The following is a 26,558-nucleotide window of genomic DNA, read 5'->3' as shown; positions in this document are numbered from 1 at the left end:
GCCTGTGATGCATCTGGGTTTGTGCCTCCAAGAGAAGATGAGATGAAGCAAGGCTCTTGCATGGAATATCTTGACAGGGGGCGGGGGGGTGCTCTCAAAGAAACAAAGGAGGGTTGGACCTGATTAGGAGTTCCAGGGGAGAACACCAGGAAATAACCAGGGTTGTAGGCTAAACTAAGATGTCAAAAGAAGCCTTGGAAGAAGGCAGTGGCCCATCACTTCCTTGTTCTTGCTGAGAAATCAACATGGATGTGTTTCTGAAGTCCTGGGGCTTGTGCTCAACTCAAAGGGGTCTTTTTTTACTGTCTGCAAATGAGGGGTCCCGTCTCTCAAGGGTGGTGTTTTTGCCCAAATTTTGCGTCTGAAACCATTCCTTGTTCTGTACACAGTCGATGGATGCTGCTGTGGTTGTTTGTTCCACGCCTCTTTGTCTGAGTTTGGATTGTTTCAAGCAACGCACGGAGGGGGAGGCTTTGTTACAAAAGTGGGCTTGTATGTTGCAAAGGCCTGTCTTGCCAGCAAAGCGCCCACCAAGTGATACAGGTCGTCAAAGGGCACCATTGGAGAAGGTAGGCAAGCTGAGACAAATGCTAGGTAAAGTCCAACATTGGGGCAGGCCACCGTTTTCCCACTCTTGTGCCGAAGGCTTTTGGGAGCAAGAGTCCACAATTCCCTGTCCTCGAGCTTAATAGACCAAGATGTGAAATGGCTCCCCTAACCTATTTTTGCAGTCTTCCCCACAGCCCTGCCTAGATCATTAACAGCAAAAATAGCAGTGTAATCAGAAACCAGATTTTTGCATTACAGTCCAAAATAGAAAAATGTAGGCCCTACCCACTCTGAGCAGTGATGCTTCGGCGGCAATCCAGGGCTGCAAAAAAGGGGGCCTGGTCCTGATTGAAGACACGAGGACTGGGGTGGAAAAAATGTATAGGAGCTAGGTCGGGTGGGGGGGCTTACAGATTGAACTGCCCCAAAGAGCCGTGTTGGTACAAACAGCAGGAGAGGAAGCCAAAGGGTACTTGCTGTGTTTGGAGTTGGCGGAGCAAAGAACAAACCAGTGGGGGAGTCAGGATGCAAACTTCCTTCCTCTTTGTTTTGAAGAACAATTAAGTTAAAGGAAGGTTTCCCACTTTCAAATAAAATACATTTTTCCACTCATCCCATCTCCATTTTGGCACAGGCGGGTTCTATGGCTGCAAAATCCCCCATCCCTGGGGAGATGTTTCTTGCATGGCAACCAGCAGGTGGCACTGAAGATCCATTCGTTCTGGTGTCTCTGAAGCCGTTCCTCTTTAACCTCCAGCCAGGAGAAGAGAGGGCACCTGGCAATTGTGGAACTAATTCTCCAGCAAGTGGTTGGCCCTCATTTGCAGGATTTAGCCATCCAATGGGGGATGTTTAATTGGGACTCCTGCAAGGAGAAAGGGGTTGGATGGTCTCAAGGGTAGCTTCTGCTCTAGACCTGGCTTCTAAAGCAGTTTGCACTTAAAATCTATCATAAGGATTATTTGGAGGCGTTTTGGGGCCATTTCCTAGCAATTGGGGATGTGGCCCCAGTTCCAGTTTCTTTCTCTTGGAAGAGTTGCTGATAGTCAATGATCTAATAAAGCCAAGCTGATGATCTGTAGAATCTATTCAGTACATTCCACTTTTAGGCATGTATGCCATCCTTGGTGGATATATATTTAAAATGCTAAACTTCTCCTACCACATAATTCAGTAAATCAGATCTGGGATAGGCAGTCCAGTATCTTCCCCCTCTTTGGGATTACAGCTTACTAAATCTCAGCAGGGCCAGTGATCAGGGATAATGGGAATTGTGTGTCAACACAGTGCAGTAATTAAGGTGTTGGGTTGGATCAAGTCTGTGTTTGCCGTGAAACCTCATTGGATGATGTTGGGTAGTCACTGTCTCAGCTCAATTTATCTTACAGGGTGGTGGTTGTGGGGTAAACATAGTGCAGTGCTTCCCAACCTGGGCAGCTTTGAGATGTGTGGACTTCAACTCCCAGAATTCTTGGCAATGACCATATTGGCTGGGAAATTCCGGGAATTGAAGTCCACACATCTTGAAGATGCCCAGGTTGGGAAAGGCTAACATAGAGGGAGAAATACTACGTCCCACACTTTGAGCTCCTGGAGGAAATGTTGGAAATAAAGTCTAATGAATACATAATTAAGAATCCAAAATATCTGCAGGATAGTCATTTGGTTACCACTGGCACAGGTGAGCCATGTTCATCAGTTGCTCAGATAATATGTTACCAAGATTTAGTTGAGCGTGGATTGTGGGAGGGCTCCCCTCTTGGTAATGTGCCCACCTGGGCAGTAACCCCAGGGCAGGAGTGGCCAGTAAACCAGGGGAACCTTGTGGCTTTCAGAAGTGCTACTCCACAGACAACCAGATGTGAGACCTTGATGGGCTCTAGAAATCATATGGGAGTGCTGATGCAATACTAATCACCTCATTGCATAGTGGCTTCGCTGCCTGGGCTGCTTGACACTGTGGCACGGTGGGTGGTGGAATACCCCAGATGTAATGGTGTTGGTGGCTTTCAAATTGCCTTTCTTGGGTGTGGAATCAGAGGTGGCTCAGAAGTTCATGGCCACTATGGCAGCAATGTACCTGACCCAAGTCATCAATGGCCAGTGCATGGCACAGGTCACACATTTGATTTGGTTGTCTCAGGGTGGTGGCAATGTGATCTGGATATGTGAGATGTTAACATCAGTCTTCTACCATGGTTGGATCATTCTAGATTTTTTTGTAACTCCTATCCAGTGCAGGATCTGTTCAGTCAATCCACCCAGATGCCTGATGGACCATTTGGGGTTTCAGAGGGAGCTTGGGGTTGCTCCTGAGGTTCTGATGCAAAGTTCAACTGGGGTCTTGGCTGCTGCTTGGAATAAGAGGGTGCTGGATGTGCTCTTATATTGGCTTGTGCTTGTGGATCCCAGGGGACACTCTGGTTTTCAGAGGAGCAGTGGGAGATGAAACAGCAGAAGAGGATCTTGAGTGCTTCTGGAGAAGAGCAAACAGCAAATGTGACCAAATATGGGTAAAAACCTTTATTAAGAATTACCTTGTGATAATAGCAGCAAAACATAATTATTTTTCCATTTTTATTGTACCTGGAGATAGGTGGCTGGTAGCCCCATGCAGAGTGGCCTGAACCTTCTGGGAGGGCCCAGAAGACCATTTGCAAGGCCCCTGTGAGAAATATTCAAGGCATCTGGTGGATAGAGTCACTCAGATCTGCTGAGTTGAATTCTGGCTGTGCAGAGATCCTATGGAGTTGATTGAGGTACAGTCTGGCTATATTATCTGGGAAGAGTTTGAGCCTGGTGGTCCCGAGGAAGTGGAGAGAGTCTCCAAATTGTGAACTTGGCCATCTGTGTATTAGGTCCATGTCTTTCCAGGCTGGTTAAAGCTGCTGGGAAAATGACATTTGGTTGGGTCCAGGTAGTGGTTAATTCATCCTTTTTTGAGGGGGTGGCCGTGTCTGCACTAAGGTGGTGGTAGTGGTCTGCCCCCCTGCTCAAGGAACCATCATTGGACCTGATGATACTGGATAACTTTCATCCAATTTCCAACTTCCATTATTTGGGGGAGGGTTGTGGAGAAAGTGGTCAGGCTGTAGCTTCAGAGGACTCTGGGAGAAATGGATTATCTAGACCCTTTTCAATCAGGATTTAGGTCTCAGTATAGTACAATGTTTTTCAACCTTGGCAACCTGAAGATGTGTGGACTTCAACTCCCAGAATTCCCCAGCCAGCATACTTCAAGTTGCCAAGGTTGAAAAACACTAAGACAGTACCAAGGCAAATTGGAGCAGTTCTCATAGCCCAGTCTGTTATGAATCTTTTTAGTCTCCTTTATAAAACTGTCTATATTGGTGGCCATCATTGCATCTGATGATAGGGAATTCCATAATTTTAATTATGCATTGCAAAAGAAATGCTTCCTCTTATTGGCTATGAATTGCTGTGCATTGCATTTGAGTTCTGTGCAAGAGAGAGAAACAGGGTCCCCATTTTCCTCCCTGTGCCTAATTTTATTTGGACTGAGCTTCCCTTGAACACAACCACCACCTTCCCCTCCACTCCAAGTTCAAAATCTCCAAAGGTTTTAATTTTGCAGTCTATTCCCTGACCAATGGGGTGTCTTCAGCAAACTTGGCAATATGACTGCTCCTCCCTAACTACAATTCCATTCAGTAGAAATTGGCAGTCTCCAGGTTTTGCTGTCCATCAGAATCTCTCTGAGATTTGCTTAAAAACACTGAGTCCTCTTTTAGAAATCTGGATAGGGACCTGATAGACAGCTGGGGAGCTAAGAACTCTGCAGAATGGAGGAATTGTCAATGGGGAAGATGTCTGGATGTGGCTGTACCAGTTCGGTCTGTGGGGCAGAAGGAGAGGCTATAAGATTGGTGTCTCAAACAATTGGGCACAACAGCCTCTATTTTCTGTGCCCTGAATGGGTGTGTGTGTCTGATCTTTAAAGATTGTAAACTACAGATGTCGGGATAAATGGGTCACAGATTGCTTAAACAGCTGCAGCCTTGTAACCTTCCTCTTTCAGCTTGATGCTATTAAAAAGCCATTTTTCTGACTGGTTTCAACATCTAGCTCTTCAGACTGTCCAAGGCTGTATTTAGAAGAAGCCCTTTTGGCTCTTTTTGAGGCGATAAGAGGGATGGCCCAGTTATAATATGCTCAAAATCACTCACGCTGACTTATTTATTCATTCGGCTGGCATTGGCATCTGGCTAATTTGTCAAAGTTCTATGGTAGATGGTGATGATTGCTTTTAAGGATGTCCCACTGGTACCTGGCTGGCCATTGTGTAAAACAGGGTCCTGACCACGAGAGGTCTTAGATCTGATCCAGCAGAGTCTTTTTTGCCCAGCCTTAGCTGAATCAAATGTACAATACAGTAAAACAGAAGCGTAAAGTGCCTGGAAATCTTGTTGAAAGAATATGTTTACATTCCTAAAATACAGTAAAGCCACTGTGAGATGGATCAGTCTTAATATCCTCTCACATCTGAAGGGCTCTTTGAAATAAATAACAAAATGATTTGTGATCCGCGTATTTGTAGTGCAATCATGTCTTTATCAAAACAACTTGCAGCTTTAGTGAAAGTTGGAAGTTGTCTTGGAGTTGAGATGATTTCATGGACACATCCAAACAGATTTCTTGGCAACAGCCACAGATTTAGTTTCCCATCACTTTTTTCCAAGGTGTTTTTCCAACTTCTCAGAGTCCTGACCCTTTTGGTGGTCTCCCATCTGAGTATTAACCAGGTCTAACTCTGTTTAGTTTTTAAAAATCATCAGTCTGGTACCCCCGTGACAACTTTCACTAACATTGCATTATTCCCAGGCATAGAGGCGGAAGCAACTCTAGTAGGTCTCTTGCAATTGCTCACTTCCACTGAGAGAAATATCCTGTTTGTGTAGATCCTGGCTATGTGGTATTTGTAGGAGGTAAATTTTGGAGTCCGTCAACTGTATGATAATGGTTAGAACGGTGGGAAAGGATCTGGGAGTCCCTGTGTGAAGTAAGCTGACTGGTATAACTATTAGGTGGATCTATACCTGGCTAGAAAACTGTATTCCAAAGGTATTCATCATCTAGCTAGTGTGGTGAAAGCTTTGGTCCTGGGTATTTGTCAACATTTAATGATTTGGATGAAGACATGGAGGTAATGCTTACCAGATTTGCAGATTATACAAAAGACAATATTCTGGAAGACAGAAATTCAAATTCAAAAAGATGTTGATAGGTTGTAGAACCAGGCTGGAAGAAACAGTGGGAAATTTAATAGGCACAAATGCAAAATTCTTTACTTAGGAAACTACTAACCAGAGGTAGAAAATAGGGGATACCTGGCTTGGTAACAGTACAAGTGAAAAATATCTTGGAATAATCACATACTTATTTACAGCTGTTTATATGCCACTCGATCCAGTAAGTCTCAAAATAGCTTGATGGCAACCTGAATATGAGTTAGCAGGATAATGTCATTGCAGAAAGACAAATGCAGTCTTGGCCTTCTCAACTGAAGCATCATTTCCAAATAAGAGGAGCTAATGGTCCTGGTTCGATCTCCACTGGTCAGAGTCCACCTTCAGTCCCATGATCTATTCGTGGCACCACATTTTAAGAAGCTTCACAGGAGTTGGATCAGCTATAAAAATGACAACAGCAATGATCAGGAGACTGGACACTAAATCCCAGGAGGGGAGATGAAGGGATCTGAGCATGCTCAACTGTGAGAAAGATGGCACAGTTTGATTAGCTTCATGCAAATACCAGGTTAACCAGAGAGAATTATGTTCTTATGTTCATGTAGCATGCTACTTTATGCCCAACAAAGCCCTATTATGGCTTAACCTGACGTTCTGGTTCATGCAATATACATTGAGTAGTTCAACAAGAAGAACTGCAGACTTTGCAATGGCTCTTTTGAAGAGTCTGTGAAATTTCTCAAAAGAGAGCCGGCACTATAATAGTTCAGAAGGTGAAGCCAATTAGTTATTGCACCCTAGAAGTCATGCATAGTCAATTGGCACATCTGGAATTTTGGGAGCATGTGATGGTACTCTTGCAAAATGGCTCCCATGGTAGGACTGGCCAACCCCAGGATAGCCCCACAGCAAAGGACATCTAAACACTAGACTGGGATCACCCTCCATTTTAGTTTCTGTTAATGCTAATGGGGTTTCTACGTTGGCGGTTCAAGTTATGCTTGCGGCCGACAGTTGGCTTCACTGATTCGTTCATTTTTCTAAAGTAAAAGAATCTTAATTAAAATAGGTAAGATCAGGGAATTGGATCATTATCAGGGAAAGTGTCCTCCCCTCCAGATTGTCACTGTTGTGTGTGTATACAAAGGAGCAGGACTTTAATTGTGCTGCTGCGACCAACATCTTGAGTTTTTCCCCCTGCTCCTGCCAATACTGGGGATGGTCTCCTATGCTAGAACATAAGTTGTCTTCCAGACAGTGTCCTATCTAGTAGAGCAGTGTTTCTCAACCTTGGGGATTTTAAGATGTGTGGACTTCAATTCCCAGGTTCCCCAGCCAGCATTCTGGGAGTTGAAGTCCACACATCTTAAAGTTCCCAAGGTTGAGAAACACTGTAGTAGAATGTTGCTTAACTGGAACCAGTTCCCTGGTGTCAGGGGCAAAGAAGTGTCTTCTCCATCACTAGCCAGATGACATCTTTTCACCAATGATTGCCAAGGATTGAAGCCATGAGACCTTTGCATGCAAAGTGCATATATTTCATATAACTGCTAGTTTCCTCCCAACATTCTCCCAGTACTGGAGAAAAGCCTCCAGTAGGGCTTTTCTCACAGTCTCCCAGAATCATTTTTTCAACTGCCTATTTGCTGGATTTCACCAGCCTTCTCCAACCAATTGTCCTACTCAGCTAGCATAGCCATGCTGGGTTGGGATTGGAGAAGTTGGATTTCAACACTTCCAGTTGGGGATGTCTTTCCTAGTCTCTTTTTGTACCCTGAGCCAGGATCTTGAGTTTTGCAAAACAAAGATAGAATCTTTCAGACAGTCCATCCTCCAGTTTTTCAATCCTGCAGAGCTGATGTGCCCTTTGCTTTGCAATGCCCAACCCCAAGGTGTCCTCTTCATGTAACGGGTGTCTCTCCTGGCTGGTCGGTTGTTTTGAAGTCAACGAGGAACAGTTTTAAGTATTCTAGTCGGGCTGGGCAGCACCTGGGAGCTGTAAACAGGATGTGCCTTAAGGGGGAAAACTTCTAAAGAAACAAGCCCCAATAAGCACTTAAGAAAAACGTAATGGGGAAGCAGTTTGTGTGTGTGGGCAGCAGCAATTTGTACACCCACAGTGCAAAAGAGGTCAGGAACAGATGACCCAGTGATTCATTTCCCCAATTTAATAAGCGCTTTGAATCTGCATGACCCACTTAGGGATCTGCTGCATAAATCTCTTTCCAGACATTCCCAAAACATGTTCAGAAGGCTGCTTCTTCAAGGGCATGGTCCTCACAACCTTTGTAACAAAAGGCCCTCATCTGAGGCCCTCTGAAAAACACATCTAGAAGCTACAGAGCCCTTTAAAAAGTTCCAATGAAACTGGGATTGTTTAATGTGACGGAGGTGGGAGGTGATGCAATATACTGAAAGTTGTCATGTTGACTGAAATTAACGTGATGTGATGCCTTTTAAATGAGATCCATTTTCAGGTTTGCCTTGTTCCCAACCATTGTTAGCAATCTCAAGAAGTCAGATGTGCATTGTTCGTCTTTATCCCCCACCCAAAGTCCCCCCTTGCTTCTTCCTTTCATTGTGTTTTAAATCCAAAGACAGATGTTCTAACCCTCTGAATGTTGGGTTTGCGACTCAGAATTCCACATCCAAGACCACTGATGAGCATTCTGGAGGTTGAAGTCCACACATCTCGAGGGGAAACAGATGGGGGTAGGTTGATATACAATCTCATCCTCTTCCAATTCAAGATGGCGGCATATATTTTTATGAAATGATGTAAGCTGATCAGAGTTCAGTGGGAATTGCAAGTGGTATGTGCAGTTGTCTGTATCTATAGATCAGTGTTTCTCAAACTTGGCAAGTTTAAGACGTGTGGACTTCAGCTTCCAGAATTCCCCAGCCAGCATGGCTGGCTGGGGACTTCTGGGAGCTGAAGTCCACACGTCTTAAACTTGCCAAGTTTGAGAAACACTGATCTCTATCTTTTGCACCCGCAAAAGAAATAATGCCCCTGTTGGGCCACATGTCCACCCCTTACACATTCTTAAAAATATGTATTTTGTGTGGGTTAGTTTTTATCTTGGTCTGCCCTCTACAGACTTCAAAGGCTCAATTACAATTGTTCTTTAGGTTAAAGCTTCTTGGGGTGGGGGGAAATGGTTCCTAATAATATACTTCCTTCAGGTCAAAGCCCATCACCATACCTGCAGTGCTATATAATTGTGGGCTGCAGCTTGGAGTTCAACACACTCATGCCTCCTGACCCTCTTGGAAGCTCTGAGGAACATCCCTATTTTGGGAAGTCGAAAAAACCGTCTGAAAGGCAATGCTAACCGCTTGCATGCTGTTACCATGAAAACTGTATGCGGGTGTCTATTTTTGTCTGCTCAGAAGTACATCTCACTGAATTCACGATATGGAGAAATACGTACAGAACTGCAGCCTTAAGCTGTAGAAACTCTGGGAGGATGGGAGCGTTAGTGGCTGTGCGTCTTTCCGTTTCTACTGGTGCTGGCCTTGCAAAATGTCTGATGTTGCATTTGCTTCCTCCGTGTATCCATGCGTGAGAAAGAACGCACACATGATGGCCAGGATCTCTCCTGGATCTCAGGCAGAAGACCTAATGTAGTATAGGTTAAGGCAGTGTTTCCCAACCTTGGCAACTTTAAGGCATGTGGACTGGGAATTCTGGGAGTTGAAGTCCACATGCCTTAAAGTTGCCAAGGTTGGGAAACACTGGGTTAAGATGTTGGACTAGAACTGATCCCAGACTCAAGTCCACACTCAACCAGGAAATTTCAATGAGAACTTTGTCCGATCATCATCTCTCAGCTCAATCTGCCTCCCAGAGTTGTTGTGAGGGAGTGGAATGGAAGAAGACATGGCATGTAATGTAATATGAGATTGCCCCCTTCTAAAATTATTTGGAAGAAGTGCTCTCGACCCCACAGAAAAACAGCATCTCTCTCCTGTCCATTAAAGTAGCTCTACTTTCTGCAGGCCTGAAAAAGGTGGTGGTGATGCTTTAAGGATTAAAGGAACAGCACCCCTTCACAGACTCCTGTGAAAATCTGAAAAAAGTTGGGGTGATTTTTCTAGCTGAGCCTAATGGGAGGTGAATAGAAAGGCCTTGTCCTTTCCAGGCAATTAAATATCTTGTGGTCTTGGAGACTGTATCCAAAGGAAGGGGATGGGGGCACCTTCCTGACATTCTAGGCCCAGTGGCTTACTTTGGAAGGCTGGAAGGTAAGCCAAAAGGGAGCCCTCTCCTCTCTTCCATTACTTTTTCTATCGCTTGATGCTTTTTGGCATAACCCCTGCAACCATGGTTGCCCAAAATGGATGGTGGTGTTTCCTGCTGTTTTGAAGATGAAAAAGCCAACTTAGAACAGTGTTTCTCAAACTTGCCAACTTTAAGACATGTGGACTTCAACTCCCAGCATTCCCCAGTCAGCTGGCTGGGGAATTCTGGGAGTTGAAGTCCACATGTCTTAAAGTTGGCAAGTTTGAGAAACACTGAACTAGAGTAATGCAAGCCCTAAAAGAGGATTAGATAGAGATGATAGACAGATGGTAGGTAGGTAGGTAGGTAGATAGATAGATAGATATCGATAGAGATAGATAGATAGATGATAAACAGACAGACAGATGATAGATACCCTACCTCCCATCTGCTTAACCCAGATCCACCAAAACCAGGAAACCCCATCCCTGCCCACAGATGCAATGCATCCCCACTCATTCTGCATCCATGGTTCCCGGCTGCCAAGGTTGCCAACGTTTGGCTTGCTGAACGAAGCAGGCGGGGAGATTTGAGCCTTCTGATTCTCTACACCTAGTGGGCATCAGTCTGGAGACAGTTGAAAGACAGTCATGCTGGGATAGGGGGGCATCTCCAGGAAAAAGGAAGCTCTATTGCCAGCCAATCTTTGTAGGCCCTCAAGATGCTCATAGGAAATTCAAGGAGGCAGGGAGGTAAAAACCCAGATGGAAGAGAAGGCATCTTTTGCCTTTCCTAGATTGTCTTTATTCTGTTGAATTCCAAACTGCTTTTCCTTCATTTTCGTTTCTTTTTTTTTTACAAAAAATAAATACACCCCCCCCCCCAAAGTCTTAAATACATCATATAGTAGTGCATGGGTGATCAAGTAGTCCAGGATGGAACACGTTCCTCCATTAGGAGACGAGCATTGGCAGGAAATGGGTGGAAAGGTGGTGCCACCGGGTCTTGGTCCCCCGTCGCGGCAATCCCTTGCTGTTGAGGGAGAGGAACATGGGCTGCCCTTCGTGGTGCCAATGGAAGGAGGCGTAGGTATTGTAGCCGTTCTCTTCAATACGTTCCTTGAACTTGCAGTTGGGACTGTAGGCTTTCTATGATGGATCAGTAGGGGTGGAGAGAGACAGAAACAAGGAGAAATTTCACTGACACGGCTTGTGAATGAGAGGCGGAACCGAAAATCTGGCTTATTAGATTTCTATCTCGCCTTTGGGCTCAAGGCAGCTTCTGTGGGGATCACCTCCATTTTATCTCTGCCATAGCAACCCTGTGAGGAAGGGCAGCCTGAACGAGAGTGTTTTCCTTAGCATTTGCCCCACTTAGTTGCTGATCCACTTCTTTTGCACTGAACTCACCTAGTTTTCATTGCAAAGCATATCAACGCCTGATACAACAAGGGGGTTGTTTTGCAGCTGGCTGGTTGCAAAGCCTGGCACTAATTTAGGGCTGAGAGGGAATGACTGACCCAAGGTCACCCAGTTGCCTTTGGGGCTTAAGGAGAGACTTGAACCCGGGTCTCCCAGTTCCTAGTCCAACACTTTCACCACTGGACACCTTGCCTTTTGGGCTGAGAGGGAGGGACTGGCCCAAAGTCCCCCAGGGAGCTTCTGTGGCTGAAGGGGGCCTTGAACTTGGTTCTCCCCACTCCTAGTCCAGCACTTTCCCCACTGGACCACCCTGGCTCTCATCATCTCTCATTATATCAGCCAGATTCTTTGTACATTGCGTACTACCGAAGTGGAACAATCCACGCACACCTCAATGAAGTTGCCCATAATTCACTTTGGTGCCATTTTGCATGGAGCCTCACCTTCCTTGCGGGGTTTTATCCCACTGCCCATGGTTAACTGAGAAGAGGAAATTGCTGCCAGAGCTGAAAGCTGGAGCAAACGATGCATACTCCAGTTCTGTAATTTGCTAGAATTTTTGTCTGGTTCAGGCAGAATGAAATGAAAAATGGAACACTGGCAAAGGAAAACAGAGACAATGGAGCAGAGGAAATGTCTTATCCACACAGAGGAGACCAAATTCAAGGAGGACACAGATAGTTAAGAAATCTTCTCTGCCATTCTACATTGCCCTAGTCAGACCCTTATTTGGAGTATCATCTCCAGTTCTGGGCACCACCGTGTGAAAAGGACAGAGACAAATTAGAGCAAATTCAGAGGAGGGTTACCAAGATGGCGATGGGTCTAGGAACCAAACCCCCTGAGACATGGTTAAAGGATCCGGGTATGTTTAGCCTACAGAAAAGACAAGTCCCATGGTTTCTGCTCACCCCACTGGGTTCTGCTGAATCCAAGGCAGCCTTCCCCAACTCAGTGCCTTTTGGATGGGCCAGGAGTTCAACTTCCCAAATTCCCAGCAACTAACAGGGGCTAATCGGAGTTATTGTTCTAATATATAGAAGGCACCAGTTTGGGGGCAGAGAGGTGGCTCCACTTGATGTGGTGGGAGTCATTGAAAAGGTGAACAGGATACCCCCCAGAGTCGCTGGGAGTCAAGCAGCAGCAGCAACAATGATGATGATGGTGGGAAAAGCTGCTTTAGGGTAAGTAAGAGGAGGCCCAGTGGTAATTCCCCTTCTCCCCAAAAGGCACGCAGTTCCATTTACCGTTCCATAGACTTTCCCTCTTCGGTTCATTGCCAGGTAGAAACCACTGTGGATGGATCGAATGGCCACGGTGCCTACCTGCACAGAACGGATCTCCACGATGCCTAGAAGAAACAGGAGAGAGGGCATGGATCTATTAACCCAAATCAATAGGACTTCTGCAAGACCCAGGCTACTGGCAGTAAAGCTGTGTGGCTGAAACAACCAGCAGTTGCTTCTAATAAGCAAACTCCGTATGCGTGCATGTGTGTATGTGCACACTCAAATGTATTGCCACCCACCCTCTGAAGCTTCTGTGCTTCTTTAACTGCTGCCAGTTTGCAGTCAGGAAGTTAAAATTCAACGTAGCAGTTTTGCAGTTGGAAAAAATAAATGCCCAGAGATCAACCTATTAAAAAAAGATGATGGGATTTAAGAAGCATACAGTTTTACTCAGGATGTGCCCCTTTTCTGCTTTGACTTATCCACTTTAGCCTTGCCTCACCCCCGCTGTAACATATTTTTCAAGGTTCAAATAAGGTCCTTGATTCAAAAGACATGACATGCTTGTAGGGTACACTTAAATCCCCGAACAAGACTTCTGAGGCACAGTTCAATTTGTCAATAATAGAAGGCTGGACAAACCTCTTTTTCTCTCTCGCATGTGGTTAACTAAAAGATGTATCCCTAATACATTTCGAATACATCCCACCTCTGTCTTCTCCTCCCTCTTTTCTGTCTTAGTCCATTCCTTGTCTGGAAAAGCTTGATGAATAAGGACTGACTCTGACTGCACGATCAGTCCCATCCCCACCCTCAATTGCACCCCCAATTTTTGTTCCCTAGGACTGCAAGCTCAAAAACTTGCACACGTCTTCCTGTGGAGTCCTTGGGGGTCCAAGGACTCCACAGTTCAACCCTGTTCTCTTCTACTGGTACACTTCTTCCTACTTGTGTAGACCCTCATCCAGCCTGGTTTCAGCAAAGTGGCTGAGAGGCCCGTTGTGCTTAGTGCATTGTGTGAATTCAGCCAATGGTGGTTTATTCAATCATGGTTAAGCAAACCATGGCTTAGCACAGTGCATGAACCAGGTGATGAGGCTCGTTTAGCTGAGGAGTTCCGAATGGAAACTTTTTCTTGCAGCCTAGAAAATTTGGGGTTGGAAAAAGGAAGTGCATTAGACAATAGCTTCCCAGTTATCCCCAGCATCAGTCACACGGATAATAGCAGGGCTTCCAGATCATGTGAATTTGTGCCAAGGGCCACATGTGGTCAGTGAGTCATGCCTCAGACAGAGGTCCTCTTTTAACTGGGCCAATTCAAGTTCTCAGCACAATGTGCAACCTTTGGGGTTTTCCACTAAAGGGGCATGAAAACATGGAGTGGGGAGAAGAACCCAAAAAAGGGCACATTCAAGGCAGAGAGTTCGCATTCTGTTAACAGTTTTAAGTTGGAACATGGGCAAAGACTGCAGACATTTGGATTACGTTTTCCCAGATGGTTTCAAGTTGCCCCTAGGAATCCCCAGAGATTTCAGGGCGAAGAAACAAGTCAGCTGAGAGCAATTCCCAAGTCTGAAATTAAAAAGCTCTTCTGCTAATTGTAAGTCCTGTGGGTTGCACAGTCTTGGATGCTGTAGGTTGGTTCTCACAGAGTCAGTGAAAAATAGCATGGCTGCAAATCTAATCTAATCATTGCCAAAACAAGGGATAGATGGAAAGAGGGGCCAAACATTAGGTAGGGCAGGAAGGAGAGAGACCAGAGGCTTTGAAGATTGAAGCTCTTAGTAACTGTTGGTTCCAATCCTGCTTGTTGGGTAAAGCCTGACAGATGTCGAAAAGCTGGACTCCCCTACAAACAGAAAAGCACTGGTTGGGTACTTTGTAGCGCAAGTATTGGGGGGACCTTCATGTGAAGTAAACCAGGCCACCACAATATGCCAAAATATGATTTAACTGTTTGGGGATAGTGTGTTAAGGCTCTGTTCATACAACACCCTTAACTAGGCCAAGTAAATACATAAATACATTCACACAATCTATTCAATGTGTTCTACAAGTCCAGAACTTAGTTTAAATAACCTGGTTAAGCATAATGTGGAATGAAACTAAGCTGTGGTTTTTTTAACCTAGGTTTACAGTTTTGCATATTGTGAAAACTCGGCCATGGACTGACCAAAGGTTCCATGCTTCTGTGCCATTTTTCGGCTGGCCCTTGACGTCTGCCAAGTATATAGTTAGTTTAAACACGATCTCCTTTTGCTTCTCTAGAACCAGCAATTTCTGTATTTGTTTTTCTTTCAAATCTCCTGTCTTGATATGGCTTCAAAATCGGAGGTTTTGTCCAAGTGGCTTTCAAATATCCAGGGCCTTCCAGGAGTGCCCAAAACACTCCTGGAAGGCCCTGAATTATGTCCCAGCAGCAAGCAGACACTTTGCCCAAAGCTCAAGCGTGATCACGGTAGACACACAAATTCACAACTTGGACTGCCTGCCCCTTCCTTCCTTGTCCTCCTCCTGATCACTCTTCAAGCACAAGCTTATAATTTGACTTTTATTAGCTTCATCAGTTTCAAAAACCAATCCTCAGTTCTCATCTTTGGCTTTTCCTCTCAGGAATCTCAAGATGAGTTTTTCCTAAAATTCCTAAATAACAGGCAGATTTCACTAAGAAGGAAATACTGTACGAGGAAATAAATTTTGCTAAAGATTTTTTTGGGGGGGGGGCTGAGAGGCTTAACAGGCTTCTGGTTCTCTCCTTGGAGCCTTCCCCCAAAGCAAGGACAAGAAATAAACTTCCATTAAAATCAGATGCGATTTTTTCTTTTTCTATTTAATACTTCTATCACTGAAAAAAATAATTCTATTAAGAAACCAGTGAAAGACTATACCTTACAACAATGTTTCTCAACCTTGGCAACTTTAAGATGTCTAGACTTCAACTCCCAGAATTCCCCAGAATTCTGGCTGGGGAATTCTGGGAGTTGTAGTCCAGTCTTCTTAAAGTTGCTAAGGTTGAGAAACACTGCCTTACAAAATCTCTGCTGCTGATTTTAAGCAGACTGTTTCTGAGCAAAGAGAACTTCAGAGGAAGGATCTTAAACTGAGGAAACAATTTTGAAAAGATTTTTCAAATAAAATATACTGACACTGAAAAATTAATTTGATCCATTTGGGTCTGAATAGAGACTCTTGCCCGCCTCAATAATTAATGTCTATAAGCATTGCATTACATTTAAACCTTAAGAATCAGAGATGAAATGAAGGGTCTCACATTGTTTTTAAAATTTCATTGCCATCTAACAGTGTCTTTATATTTATTTTAAAAGATTTGTATGGCTACCCATCTTTTATAGTTTTATTGCTGTGAGCCACCCAGAGCAATAAAACTATAAAAACCAGAAAAACATATAAAACCTAAAAACCCAGTGCCTTGATCATCTCCCAGAGTGCCCCAACAACTCTCTGCAGGTACCATTGTCTCCCCCAGTGCCTGAGTAAAGAGCCAGGTTTTAATGGCTTCCTGGAAGGCTGGGAGGGTGGGGGCCTGCCGGATTGTTGGGGGGAGTGTATTCCATCAGGTGGGGGCAGCCATGGAAAGACACGCTTCCTAGGTCCCAGTAGATGGCAATGTTTCATGGAGCGTGCCCATCCTATCTGATCTAGTGGGACAGGAAGATACCCTCAGGGAGAGGTGGTCCTGCAAGTAACCTGGCCCTGTGCCATGTTAGGGCTCTAAAGGTGATAACCAACACCATTAATTGCACCTGGAAAGCAACTGGGAACCAGTGCAGCTTGTGCAACAGGGGACCCACGTGGGTGAACCTACAGGTACCCAATGCTGCACACACCACTGCATTCTGGATCAGTTGTAACTTCCAGGTGGTCTTCAAGGGCAGTTCCACACAGAGCACGTTGTGATAATCCAAACGGGAAGTGGCCAAGGCATAGTGACCATGAGCAAGGCCTCTCGATCTTTGACAGTTCCCTGCTCCTCCGCTTGTGCAAATATAATAAACAAGAACATTCAAGAAGCCACTGTTGTGAGCTGCCCAGAGTTGTTGAGAGTTGGGTAGCGCTTTGGCTAGCAATGAGCCCTTCTGGATCCATCAAGACAGTGAGATGATACCCCTCCACACAGGACTCCGATAATGCCATCACTAAATATGTGCAATTGTGCCAGCTTCTTCATGTTTTGCCCAACAGTATGCATGTGAAATAGGGGGAAATTGGAGTCTGGTGCAATTGTGTGTGTGTGTGGGGGGGGGGACATCTTGCTTGTCTGATGGTGTTACACTCCAGTCTGGAAGAACCCAATATCCAAAGCAGTTCTGAAAGAATATCTGGTTAGATCCTTGCTGCAAGGGGTTTACAATCCATAAAGATACATAATTTCATGCTGAAATGTATGCCGCCTTCCTTCTTGTGCATTTCCAGCTGGTAGGAGCAGCTGGCTGAAAAGCAGCATAGGAGACAAAGCATGCTCTTCTCCCAAAGGGTGAAGCACAGCCCAAGGTTGTTATTGCCCACAGGAGCCAAGAATAATGTGGACTGGCTGGGATGTCACTTGTACACAGAGACGATCCATGAACTATGCCGCTAAAGGAAAAGAGTTTTGAAGTGGGATCAGGAGCTAGACTGAACCAGCAACTTACTCAGACTTAGTTTAGAATCAGAACCTGGTCAGAATAGAATCCCAAAACCATAGAATTGTGGTGTTGGAAGGGCCACAAGGATCATGCAGCCCAACCCTCTGCAGCGTACAAAGAAAACCAGTTAGAATAATAGAGCCATAGTTACTGTTTTGGTTTTAAAACATGAAAAGCTGTGACAATGACAAGAGGACAATTGAGGTCATGCAGACTGTATTTATTCACTGATGAGTAATCAGTCACAATTAGCCTCTAAAAATCTGAGACTTTCCAGGTTTCATCTCTTTTGCAACTTCCTGAACCACTGAAATTGACTCTGCACCAAGCTTCCCAACGAACGTTTCATTGATGGAATAAAATCATGTTAACAGGTTTACTCCTATGTGTCTAATGCTCAAGGAGAACTAGATGATTTTGTTTGAATAACAATAGGAGATGGGAGTTCCTGGTAAGGTACCCAGTCACTTCCCAGCATCAAATACCTTTGGCTGGGGGTGATGGGAGCTGTAGTCCAACACACCCGTTGGGCACCAAGTGGGGGAAGGCTGACTACAACTTACTGTTCAGGCTCTCCTTCCGACGTGTCCCTTCGACTTTGCCATCACCGCCAATGCGTAGGAAGAAATGATTGGAGGAGTAGAGGCGCCGCCAGCGCACATCACCTTCCAGGTGGTGGTAGCTCCGTGCATGCCGGCGAACATCTGGCCAGGGACACGCAATGTCTGGCTGCTGAACTGAGTCTCTGGGTTCCCTGGCAGATGTGGCCAACAGGAGGGTCATCAAGGAGAGACCAAAAGTGTAGCTGGCTAGTGGGTTCCACCAACCCATGGCCCGCTAGGCCTTGCGCCAGAAGAATCTGTTTGGCTTCCAGAGGGGCAAAGACAACCATGTGGCTTCACGGTGTCGACTGTGGCAAGGCGCTCAGAATAAATCCACGGATCTCAGGGCCGTCACCACAAGGAGCGTCTTCTGGTGGGGCCGTGGTGGAAAGTCTTTACCAAAATAGGCAGGAGACGGTGTGGAAAAGCTCACCAGGCGTCTGGGTCAGAGTTCTCAGCAGGTGAAGACAGCAGCGGCATCAAACGTTCAGGGATTTGCTTGAGGTTTAGCCACTAGCTCAGCCCTCTCCGATCCTCAGGTTGCGGATTTAGCCCCGCTTTTCAGCTGAGATCGGTCTAGGGGCTCCAGGGAAATGCTAAGAGGATCCTGACAGCTGAACCGGCTGTGCCAGAGAGAGGCGTGAAGGTTTTGGTATTGACATGAGAAGAAAAATGCACACCTATGTTTGTTTCCTCCTCCTGCCCAGAAGGGGGATTGGCTGAATCTACCTCCATCCAATAGCGAAATCCCAAAGGCGGGGCAAAGTATCTTCCATTCATAAGTCTCTTTTGGAATCTTAGCTCATAGGCCAGAATGAATGTGAATGGACAGATGCAGTGACTAGAATTTCAACTAACTGCCGGGCATCGAAGTTCTCCCCACTGCTTTCTGATGGAGAGATTCTCTAAAAAAAGGGCTAAGGAATACTTGCAAGAGAATTGGTTTAAAAAACATTATACGACAAGCAGAATATGGACGATCTGAATGTCAGAAGAGCCTCCTGGAACAGACCATAGTGGATCTCTTTGCGCCAGCATTTTTTTTTTTTTTTCAAATAAGGGTTAGCCAGTTGCCTTTGGAGGGCTCACAGGCAACAGCCTCCTTTGTTGTTTGTTGGCCAGCATTTGCCATTCAGAGGTAGACTGCCTCCAGATATGGAGGCTCATCTCTTTTCCACCACCATTAATTTCTCTGCTAACTTTTGCAAGTCATCTGGTCCATACAACACGCAAAACCATTACACGTAGTGCAACTCCATTCACTGTGCTAAATTAATTATGGGGTATGACATAGTGTGTTGTGTCGGCCCAGGCAACTGTAGTTTATTCAATAAGCTCTGATTAAACAAAGCCTGACTTTTTTGCAGTGAGTGAACTAGGTTTCCCATTCAAATCAGTTCATTGATCAATTTTTAGCTAGTCATTATCCCTCAGCCTAACCTTCCTCAGGATTGCTGTAAGAATATTTATGGTGCTTTAAGTGCCTGGGGGGGGGGGGGGGGGACAAAATATCAACACAGCCATGAATAAACAGCTTAATTATTTTGTTTCCTTATATGCATAAGTTGAGGGTAGCTTGCAAAAATTCTGCACTAGAGTCAGAGGCTGTTATTCTTATATTTCAGGCTGTGATTAAGAGAAAATAAGCCACAAGAATCCTGTTGCTAGTTGCTAGAATCCCCACCTTGAAAACTGGTAGCTGAGACGGAGTCCTTTATGACAGGGTTCCTCAACCTCAGCAACTTTCAGATGGGTGGACTTCAACTCCCAGAATTCCCGAGCCAGCCATGCTGGCTGGGGAATTCTGGGAGTTGAAGTCCACCCATCTGAAAGTTGCTGAGGTTGAGGAACCCTGCTTTATGACAACCCTGCAATGCAGCACTAGATCGCAGCACTCAGTTTCACTGCTAAAAGCACCAGAGTGACCCAAATCCCCAATTTCCCTCTCCTGAGCCACTTGAAAAGGAAAGAAGAAAAAAAAGCCGAGGAACCCCGATCTTTGTGGAATGTGGCCATTCCAGTCTGCCGCATTGTTTTAAGGTCACACTGACCCCATTTTCTCCTACAAGGGTGAGAGCACCACCCGGGAAAAATATCTCCCGTGCTGCGTTTGCAATCATTCCTGGGAGGAGAAGAAACAGGCTACAGGGCTTTGATGCAATCTGGATTGGTTTTAAAGCTGGAGTTAGCCTCCAGCGTCAGCCTGGCAGAGCGATCTTTCACGAGAAGCCTAAATGGAATCTACTCTCTCCCGAGAAACAATATCCAAATGTTGAAAATGGCAACTTCGTACTTTTGGTATGGATGGATCATCCACATATTGTATGCAAGTCAATGTTTCTCAACCTTGGGAACTTTAAGATGTGTGGACTTCAACTCCCAGAATTCCCCAGCCAGCATTTCTGGGAGTTGAAGTCCACACATCTTAAAGTTGCCAAGGTTGGGAAACACTGATGTAGGCGTATGTGTACACTCAAGGTTGAGTGTAGAATACACCTCAACCTTGGATCATCTAAGGTGGGAATAAGGACTGAATGTGAGTAAGCACCTTCTGAAGAGTATAGAGAAAGATGTTGGAAACGTGTTTTCAGTCCATCAATCGAACTAGTTCTGCGAATAAATTAAATCTGGCCCACTTTCCATATGATAAAAGTAAGAATTTCAAAAGGGAAAAATATACTTGTCTTTGATATTTCAGTGTTCACAAGCAACCTATCGCAGAAGAGGAACTTGGCATGTATCTTAGGAGAGACAGAAACTCTTCTAACTTCCTGCTACATTAATCCCAACCAATGTCTTCTGGATTTACTGATGTAAACACTTTGAACGCTTCACTGACTCCACTTGCCATTCTCCTGAGCATGTGCGAAACACCCCCCTCCTCTTGCTATAGAAATCCATACAGCCTTTTACCCGTGGGGTTTAGAACCAAAGCAAAATCTTCTGGGGTAGTTTTGGGAATCACCTCCTAGATTGCAGAACGATGATGCTTAGCTGAGAATTATCTACATTCCAGCAGGTCTACAACATTTCTTTAAAATTACAAAGTATTTGGCAACAATTCTGAGTGGTGATTTCATTTTCTATTTTGGGCTTCCTTGTTGCATTTCACCTGTCTGGAACGGTGTCACCACAGCCTCACTCCTGCTTAACTCGTTGGGATCCCACAAGTGTTGCAAGATCAGGGCTGTGTTTCACCAGAGATATTTTTCTGGACTTTTTATTTTCCATCTGGTTCCCCCCCCCCGACTTCAAAACAAAACTTATTATGTTAGGAGTTCCTGCCGTGGTGCCTATAGACACTAGTCTACCAGGGCATCTCCTTTGGGGCCCCCCAGCCTCACTACCTGGTTATTGAACCAACCTATTTATTGAGTAAACAAATGAACTCAGCATAATATGCTAAGCCACCCCAACCCCCCAAAACCCCACCCTATCCAGGTTTAACCCTAATCAAGTTTGGCATGTTGTGTGAATGCAACAACTAGGTCTTTTAGTGCCTTGTTTAAACCAGACTGACATTTTAGATGTTTGAAAAAGACTGTTTTAATTTTTTTTAAAAATGGGGAGGAGGAAGGAACTGGCATGTGAAGACAAAGATTTTCATTTGTAGTTATGCTTTGGGATTATTACAGATTATGTGGAATCCAGACACATTTAATGAAGCTCTGGGTAACTACTGTCTAGTGCTTTGTTAGGAGATGCGTCAGTCTGCATGTACACACATGCATGTGCGCGCACACACACACACGCACACACCAAGCTAAGATAAAGGGGTAAGGAACACCCTGGGGACTAGCACAGGGTCCCTCCTGAGCTAGTCCTACTAAGGAACTACCAAGGAACTATCAAGGAGAAAAACCCCACTCCCACCAACACTGGCAGGGCAAGCTACTGTATATAAACAGGAAGCAAACCCCACACTCACCAGCACTGATGATGTTACCTAGTCAGGTAATGAAACGTCTGCAAGAAAACAACCAAACTCAGAGAGCACCAAGGACTCCACAGGATCCTTCCTGTTAAAGGGATGTTTAACTGTCACGGCATCTCACGAGCAATAGACCATAATATGGCATACTTTATTTATTTATTTATATATATATATATATATATATATATGCCAAATTTTCATCTATATATTGATTCACATTGCAATAGATCTCCATTGTATTTTCTATATTTTTTTCTTTTTGATTTTTTCTTCTCTCTATGTATCTTGGATTTACGAAAACAGAGTTACCTGATGTTGTTTGGTAAAAACTAATAAAAGTATATAATAATAATTAAGTCAAAAACAAAGCAAAAACCCTAGCTGTGCGCTCACCAAATAAGCAAGCCATCTGGTCCTCACTACGGTAGCTTGCTTTGTCAGATGTTTTGCTGAAGTCAAGATATATGATGACTGTACAATTCCCAAAACCTATAAAAGAAGTTATCTGATGGAAAACATGGGGAAAAAATCCTTTTATAAAACGCCAAGCCCCTGCCCGATGTCTCGGCATTTCGAACAAACCCACCAGCCCCAGAGGAGCGTGGCCCTCAGCTGTAATGTTTTTCCCCAAAGGAAAGAGGCTCTGAGGGTTAGTCGGCCAACTTCCACAGTTCCACAACGTATTTGTTCAGGTGGCTGGGCCACGAGTATTGTACATGCCTGCTTTTCAATTTTTCAATTCATTTCCTGAATCATTCCTAACAGTTCCTGGGAGGGAGAGGAACCAACTTAGAGACAAACAGGCCTTTGCATATTTTTGCCAGCTCATCCTCGGCTGGCTCAGCAAAAGTTGAGTTTTACAAACAGGAAGGACTCACTGTATGTGTCTGTCTATTACTCCTTCCCAAACTATTTGATGGCCCTAAGAGTGGGCAGCACAGATTTCTCTTTCCTCTGAATTTTTCTCACATCTCACTGAAGCTCCTCCTGGGGGTGGGGTGGGGGGGGGAGAGGATCAAATTGATCAGAAAAAGCAAGATGTCCCATCCTCCACAGCCACCCTTAACTATTTCCACCTTAGATGTTTTCCCCATGTTAAGGTGGAGATTTGCACAAAAAAAAAAAAAATGGTCTCACTCTTTCCAGGGTTGTCCTCGATGAGCTCCTCTAGCACAGCGGTTCTCCAAGTGTGGTTTGGGGACGCCTGAGGGTCCCCAAGACCCTTTCAGGGAGTCCACAAACTCAAATATTTTAAAATATCTCAGTGTTAATGTCTAATGCAGTAAATATTGATAGAAATAACCCACATAAACCAAAGCTCTTTGGGGTCCTCAATCATTTTGAAGAATGTAAAGGGGTCCTGAGGCCAAAATGCTTGAGAATCGCTGCTCTAGCATTATCCAGCTACCAATTCCTGAGGGAATAAACTACTGTACTAAGGAAAACAGGTCTTGCTTATTGCCCCAACAATGGCAGGATGGTGCTTTAAGATCCTGTATATCAGTGTTTCTCAACCTTGGGAACTTGAAGAGGTGTGGACTTCAACTCCCAGAATTCCCCAGCCAGCCATGCTGGCTGGGGAATTCTGGGAGTTGAAGTCCACACCTCTTCAAGATTGAGAAACACTGCTGTATATCGTTTCTGTGGCAATATCTCTCTCATACAGATTCAGTGTGATCACAACCCAGACAAGCTTACAGAGTGTACTATGAGAAGCTTGTATTTTAAGCATTACTTCTGCTTAAAGTAGAATATTGGCCACAATGATAATTTCTACACGTTCCTTTTTGGCTTATATAGTAATGCAGATGAATATGCCGGAAATAATTTCCCCCTGCTTTTCATATCTCAGCCTCTGTTGCCTCTGGCACACCAGCTGCTTGGTCTACAGCTCTGGAAGATTCTCTACAGCCAAAGAATTATATAGAATCCTGTTTAATAAAAATATGTTATCCTGTTGCCGGCTGGGTCTTTGGGGTGGGTAGCTGAGCTTTCAACAGCCCTCAAGGATTGTTACTGTCATTGTTATCATCATCACCATCACCATTTTTCTCCTATCACAGGCTGGGACTGAGAATGGCTGACAACACCCCTGCAGTGTAGGCCACTGCTAACATTGGTTAATAACTGCATCTGGGTTGCATTTCCAGTCATAAACGGCTTCTGCCAAAATTTCCTCAGATTGTAGCTAACACTCCCTGGGTGACTTTGGGCCACTCACACTCTCTCTCAGCCTAGCCTACCTTGTAGGGTTGTTGTGCGGAAAAAAGGAGAGAAGGAAACCCTGTATATGCTGCTTTGAGCTCCTGAAGGAAAGGTGGGTTGTACATCTTCAAATATAAATAAGTAAAGGCGGGGGGGTAGGTTGGAGGAGGCTGATTTAAACACAAGCATAATAATCACAGTAACTCTTCAAAAGAAGAATCATTGGTGATGAGACAAACTTCCTGGTAAGACAAGGAATTAATGCCCGATGTGGAGTAAACAGCATAGGTAAGTCAAGGAACTAATGTGTGTTGTAGGATAAACAACAAGCAAGAGAGAGAGAGAGAGAGAGAGAGAGAGGATTTATCCCATTCTGGTTTGCCTGGATCAGTGCCCGCTTTGAATATTGTACCCGATCTTGGGCACCACAAATCAGAGAAACTGGAATAGGTTTAGAAAAAACAGAGGGATCAGCAGGAAACTCATGTGTGTCCAGAAAGACTGAAGGGGCCAGTTAGGTTCCCAAATTCTTTTATTTTTCTCAAGGCTAAATACTAGAAGACCTGAAGGGACTGAATACCCTGGAGAGAATCTCCCAATGCGTCAACACCATCTTGATGGCACTTCACCTTCATCATCAAAAATGTGATTGTTCTCTCTCTCTCTCTCAAAAGGAGAAATTCAAAGAAAGCTACAACATTGTAAACAGAATAATGGATTTAAGTTATGAGGAAGCAGATTCCAATTAAGTGTTAGTTAACATTTCACAGCAGTTTCTTAATGGTACTGAACATCAAGGAGAGCAAGGGCTGGACGCGATCGAGGAGACTGGACAATTGTCTGTCGCTTTAAATTAGGTTCCTACAAGGAGCACGGGATTGGTTTCAACAGCCCCATCCAAGTTTAGGATTTGTTCATTGTGGCCTGGATTGAGAAAACGGTGAGGGTGGAGTTGATCCTAGATGAATAGAGATGCATAATCTCAGAGAAGCCAGGTTTTATTCATTTTTACCCCACATTCCCACCACCAAAACACGCCCAAGGCAGCAAACAATAAAGAAAAGGTTAAAAGACACAATTAAAAATGCAGTCATAGTTAAATCAAATTATTTTAGACACTAACGAGCAGTGTTATGTATGTTTATGCATAGATAGATAGATAGATGATAGATAGATAGATAGATTAGATAGATGATAGATAGATCTCCCACCAGCAGAAAGTTAACCACAAGAGAACTGGGATTTTTATCTGGGCTGGTTAATCTGACCTAACTTAGCAGGGAGTTTCAAAGGCACAAGCTCGGTACGGATGATTACCAATTACTCTTGTTGTGACAGATCACTGCACCTATTCTACATACGTTTAGTTTTAATTATAACTGGCAATGGACTCTGCATTTCATTTTTGCCTGACTTCATTGCTTACATTTGAGCTGTGTATAAATAAATCTGCCAACACAGCATAACGTATGAGGTGTCAGGGCTCTGGCTCACAAACATACGCACCCTGATAAATCTGCCAAAAGTCTTTAGGACTCGCTTCTTATATTGGGGCCACCACTTAATGGGACTTGTTTGGGTTGGTTTAGTTCACTGTCCAATCCCAGCCAGGTGTGATTTACTCAGAAATCCATGATTGAAACAAGCCATAGCTTAGTGCTGACTGGGGAATTCTGGGAGTTGAAGTCCCCACATCTTAAAGTTGCCAAGGTTGAGAAACACTGGGTTAGTGCAATATATGAACCAAGTCAAAGGCAGCCTATTTCATCCTGGGGCCTTCGTATGTCCTAAAGTACAGAAGGTACATATTCCACTATAGAATCTTAGCTGGAAGGAACCTTTAGGTCATCTAGTCCAGGGCTGTAGTCCACCCATCTTAAAGTTGCTGAGGTTGAGGAACCCTGCTGTAGATTCTAAGTCAGTGTTTCTCAACCTTGTTGACTTTAAGGTGTGTGGACTTCAACTCCCAGAATTCAACTCCCAGAATTCCCCAGCCAGCATGCTCCCAAGCCAAGTCTCCTGTGCCATTTCACACAATACCCAGGCAGAAACCCCGCTCTCTGGGACATCAGCACCGAACCCCATTTGGATGTCTCCCCTTCCTCCCACCTTTAGATATTGCTCCACCCCATGACCCATACAATTAGGTAAATATTTCTAATTGTGGGCAAGAAAAATAAACACATTTAACTTTCAGGCAATCCTTTCATTACAATTAAACAAAAAATTGACCTAAACATTGTGCAAGTGACATAGATCCTGATAAGAATTTCGTCTCTCCGGGGACTTTTGTTACTTTTTAGTGAGTCTCTGTTCCTTACTGCGCCTGCGCTTTGCGCAAAGTGAGGTATCTAAGGGTCCCTTTGTTCCGCCCTACTTCAGTTCTTGCGCGTGCGCAGTTTCACGGTGAAGGAAGAAAGGAGAGGCGGAGCAAGGGAATTTATTCTGCGCTCCCGTGTCCTTAAATTCTCCTCCTCCTTCTCCCTCGCGCGTGCGCAATTTCTCTTCTTTCCTTGCTCTCTCGCGCTCTCTTCGCA

The 26,558-nt window shown here is 44.6% G+C and overlaps 1 protein-coding gene across 1 annotated transcript; it reads right to left on the bottom strand.

Moving 5' to 3' along the window:
* Positions 1 to 10,263: 10,263 nt before the first annotated feature.
* Positions 10,264 to 18,111, bottom strand: FGF22 (fibroblast growth factor 22). The gene is made up of 3 exons (XM_007436636.3): positions 17,844 to 18,111; positions 12,653 to 12,756; positions 10,264 to 11,132 (listed from the first exon to the last, which is right to left on the bottom strand). The coding sequence occupies exons 1-3, from the start codon at positions 18,109 to 18,111 to the stop codon at positions 10,938 to 10,940; spliced, it is 567 nt and encodes a 188-aa protein (XP_007436698.1). The 3' UTR covers positions 10,264 to 10,937.
* Between the last annotated feature and the right edge of the window lie 8,447 nt (positions 18,112 to 26,558).

This window comes from Python bivittatus, unplaced genomic scaffold (assembly GCF_059951505.1).
Source record: "Python bivittatus isolate LINGU-HERP-01145 unplaced genomic scaffold, Pbiv_v1 ctg000580_np1212, whole genome shotgun sequence".
Lineage (NCBI taxonomy): Eukaryota > Metazoa > Chordata > Lepidosauria > Squamata > Pythonidae > Python > Python bivittatus.
The sequence above is the reverse complement of the archived record's forward strand: the minus strand, read 5'-3'. Positions and strand labels throughout refer to the sequence as shown.

Bases quoted from the DNA above. Each gene is read 5' to 3' on its own strand.
- FGF22 (XM_007436636.3), bottom strand. From the start codon at position 18,111: ATGGGTTGGTGGAACCCACTAGCCAGCTACACTTTTGGTCTCTCCTTG. The intron at 12,757-17,843 runs GTAAGTTGTAGT...TGTTTCTTCTAG, and splicing joins TCGGAAGGAGAGCCTGAACA to GCATCGTGGAGATCCGTTCT. The intron at 11,133-12,652 runs GTAAATGGAACT...GATCCATCATAG, and splicing joins GAGGGAAAGTCTATGGAACG to AAAGCCTACAGTCCCAACTG.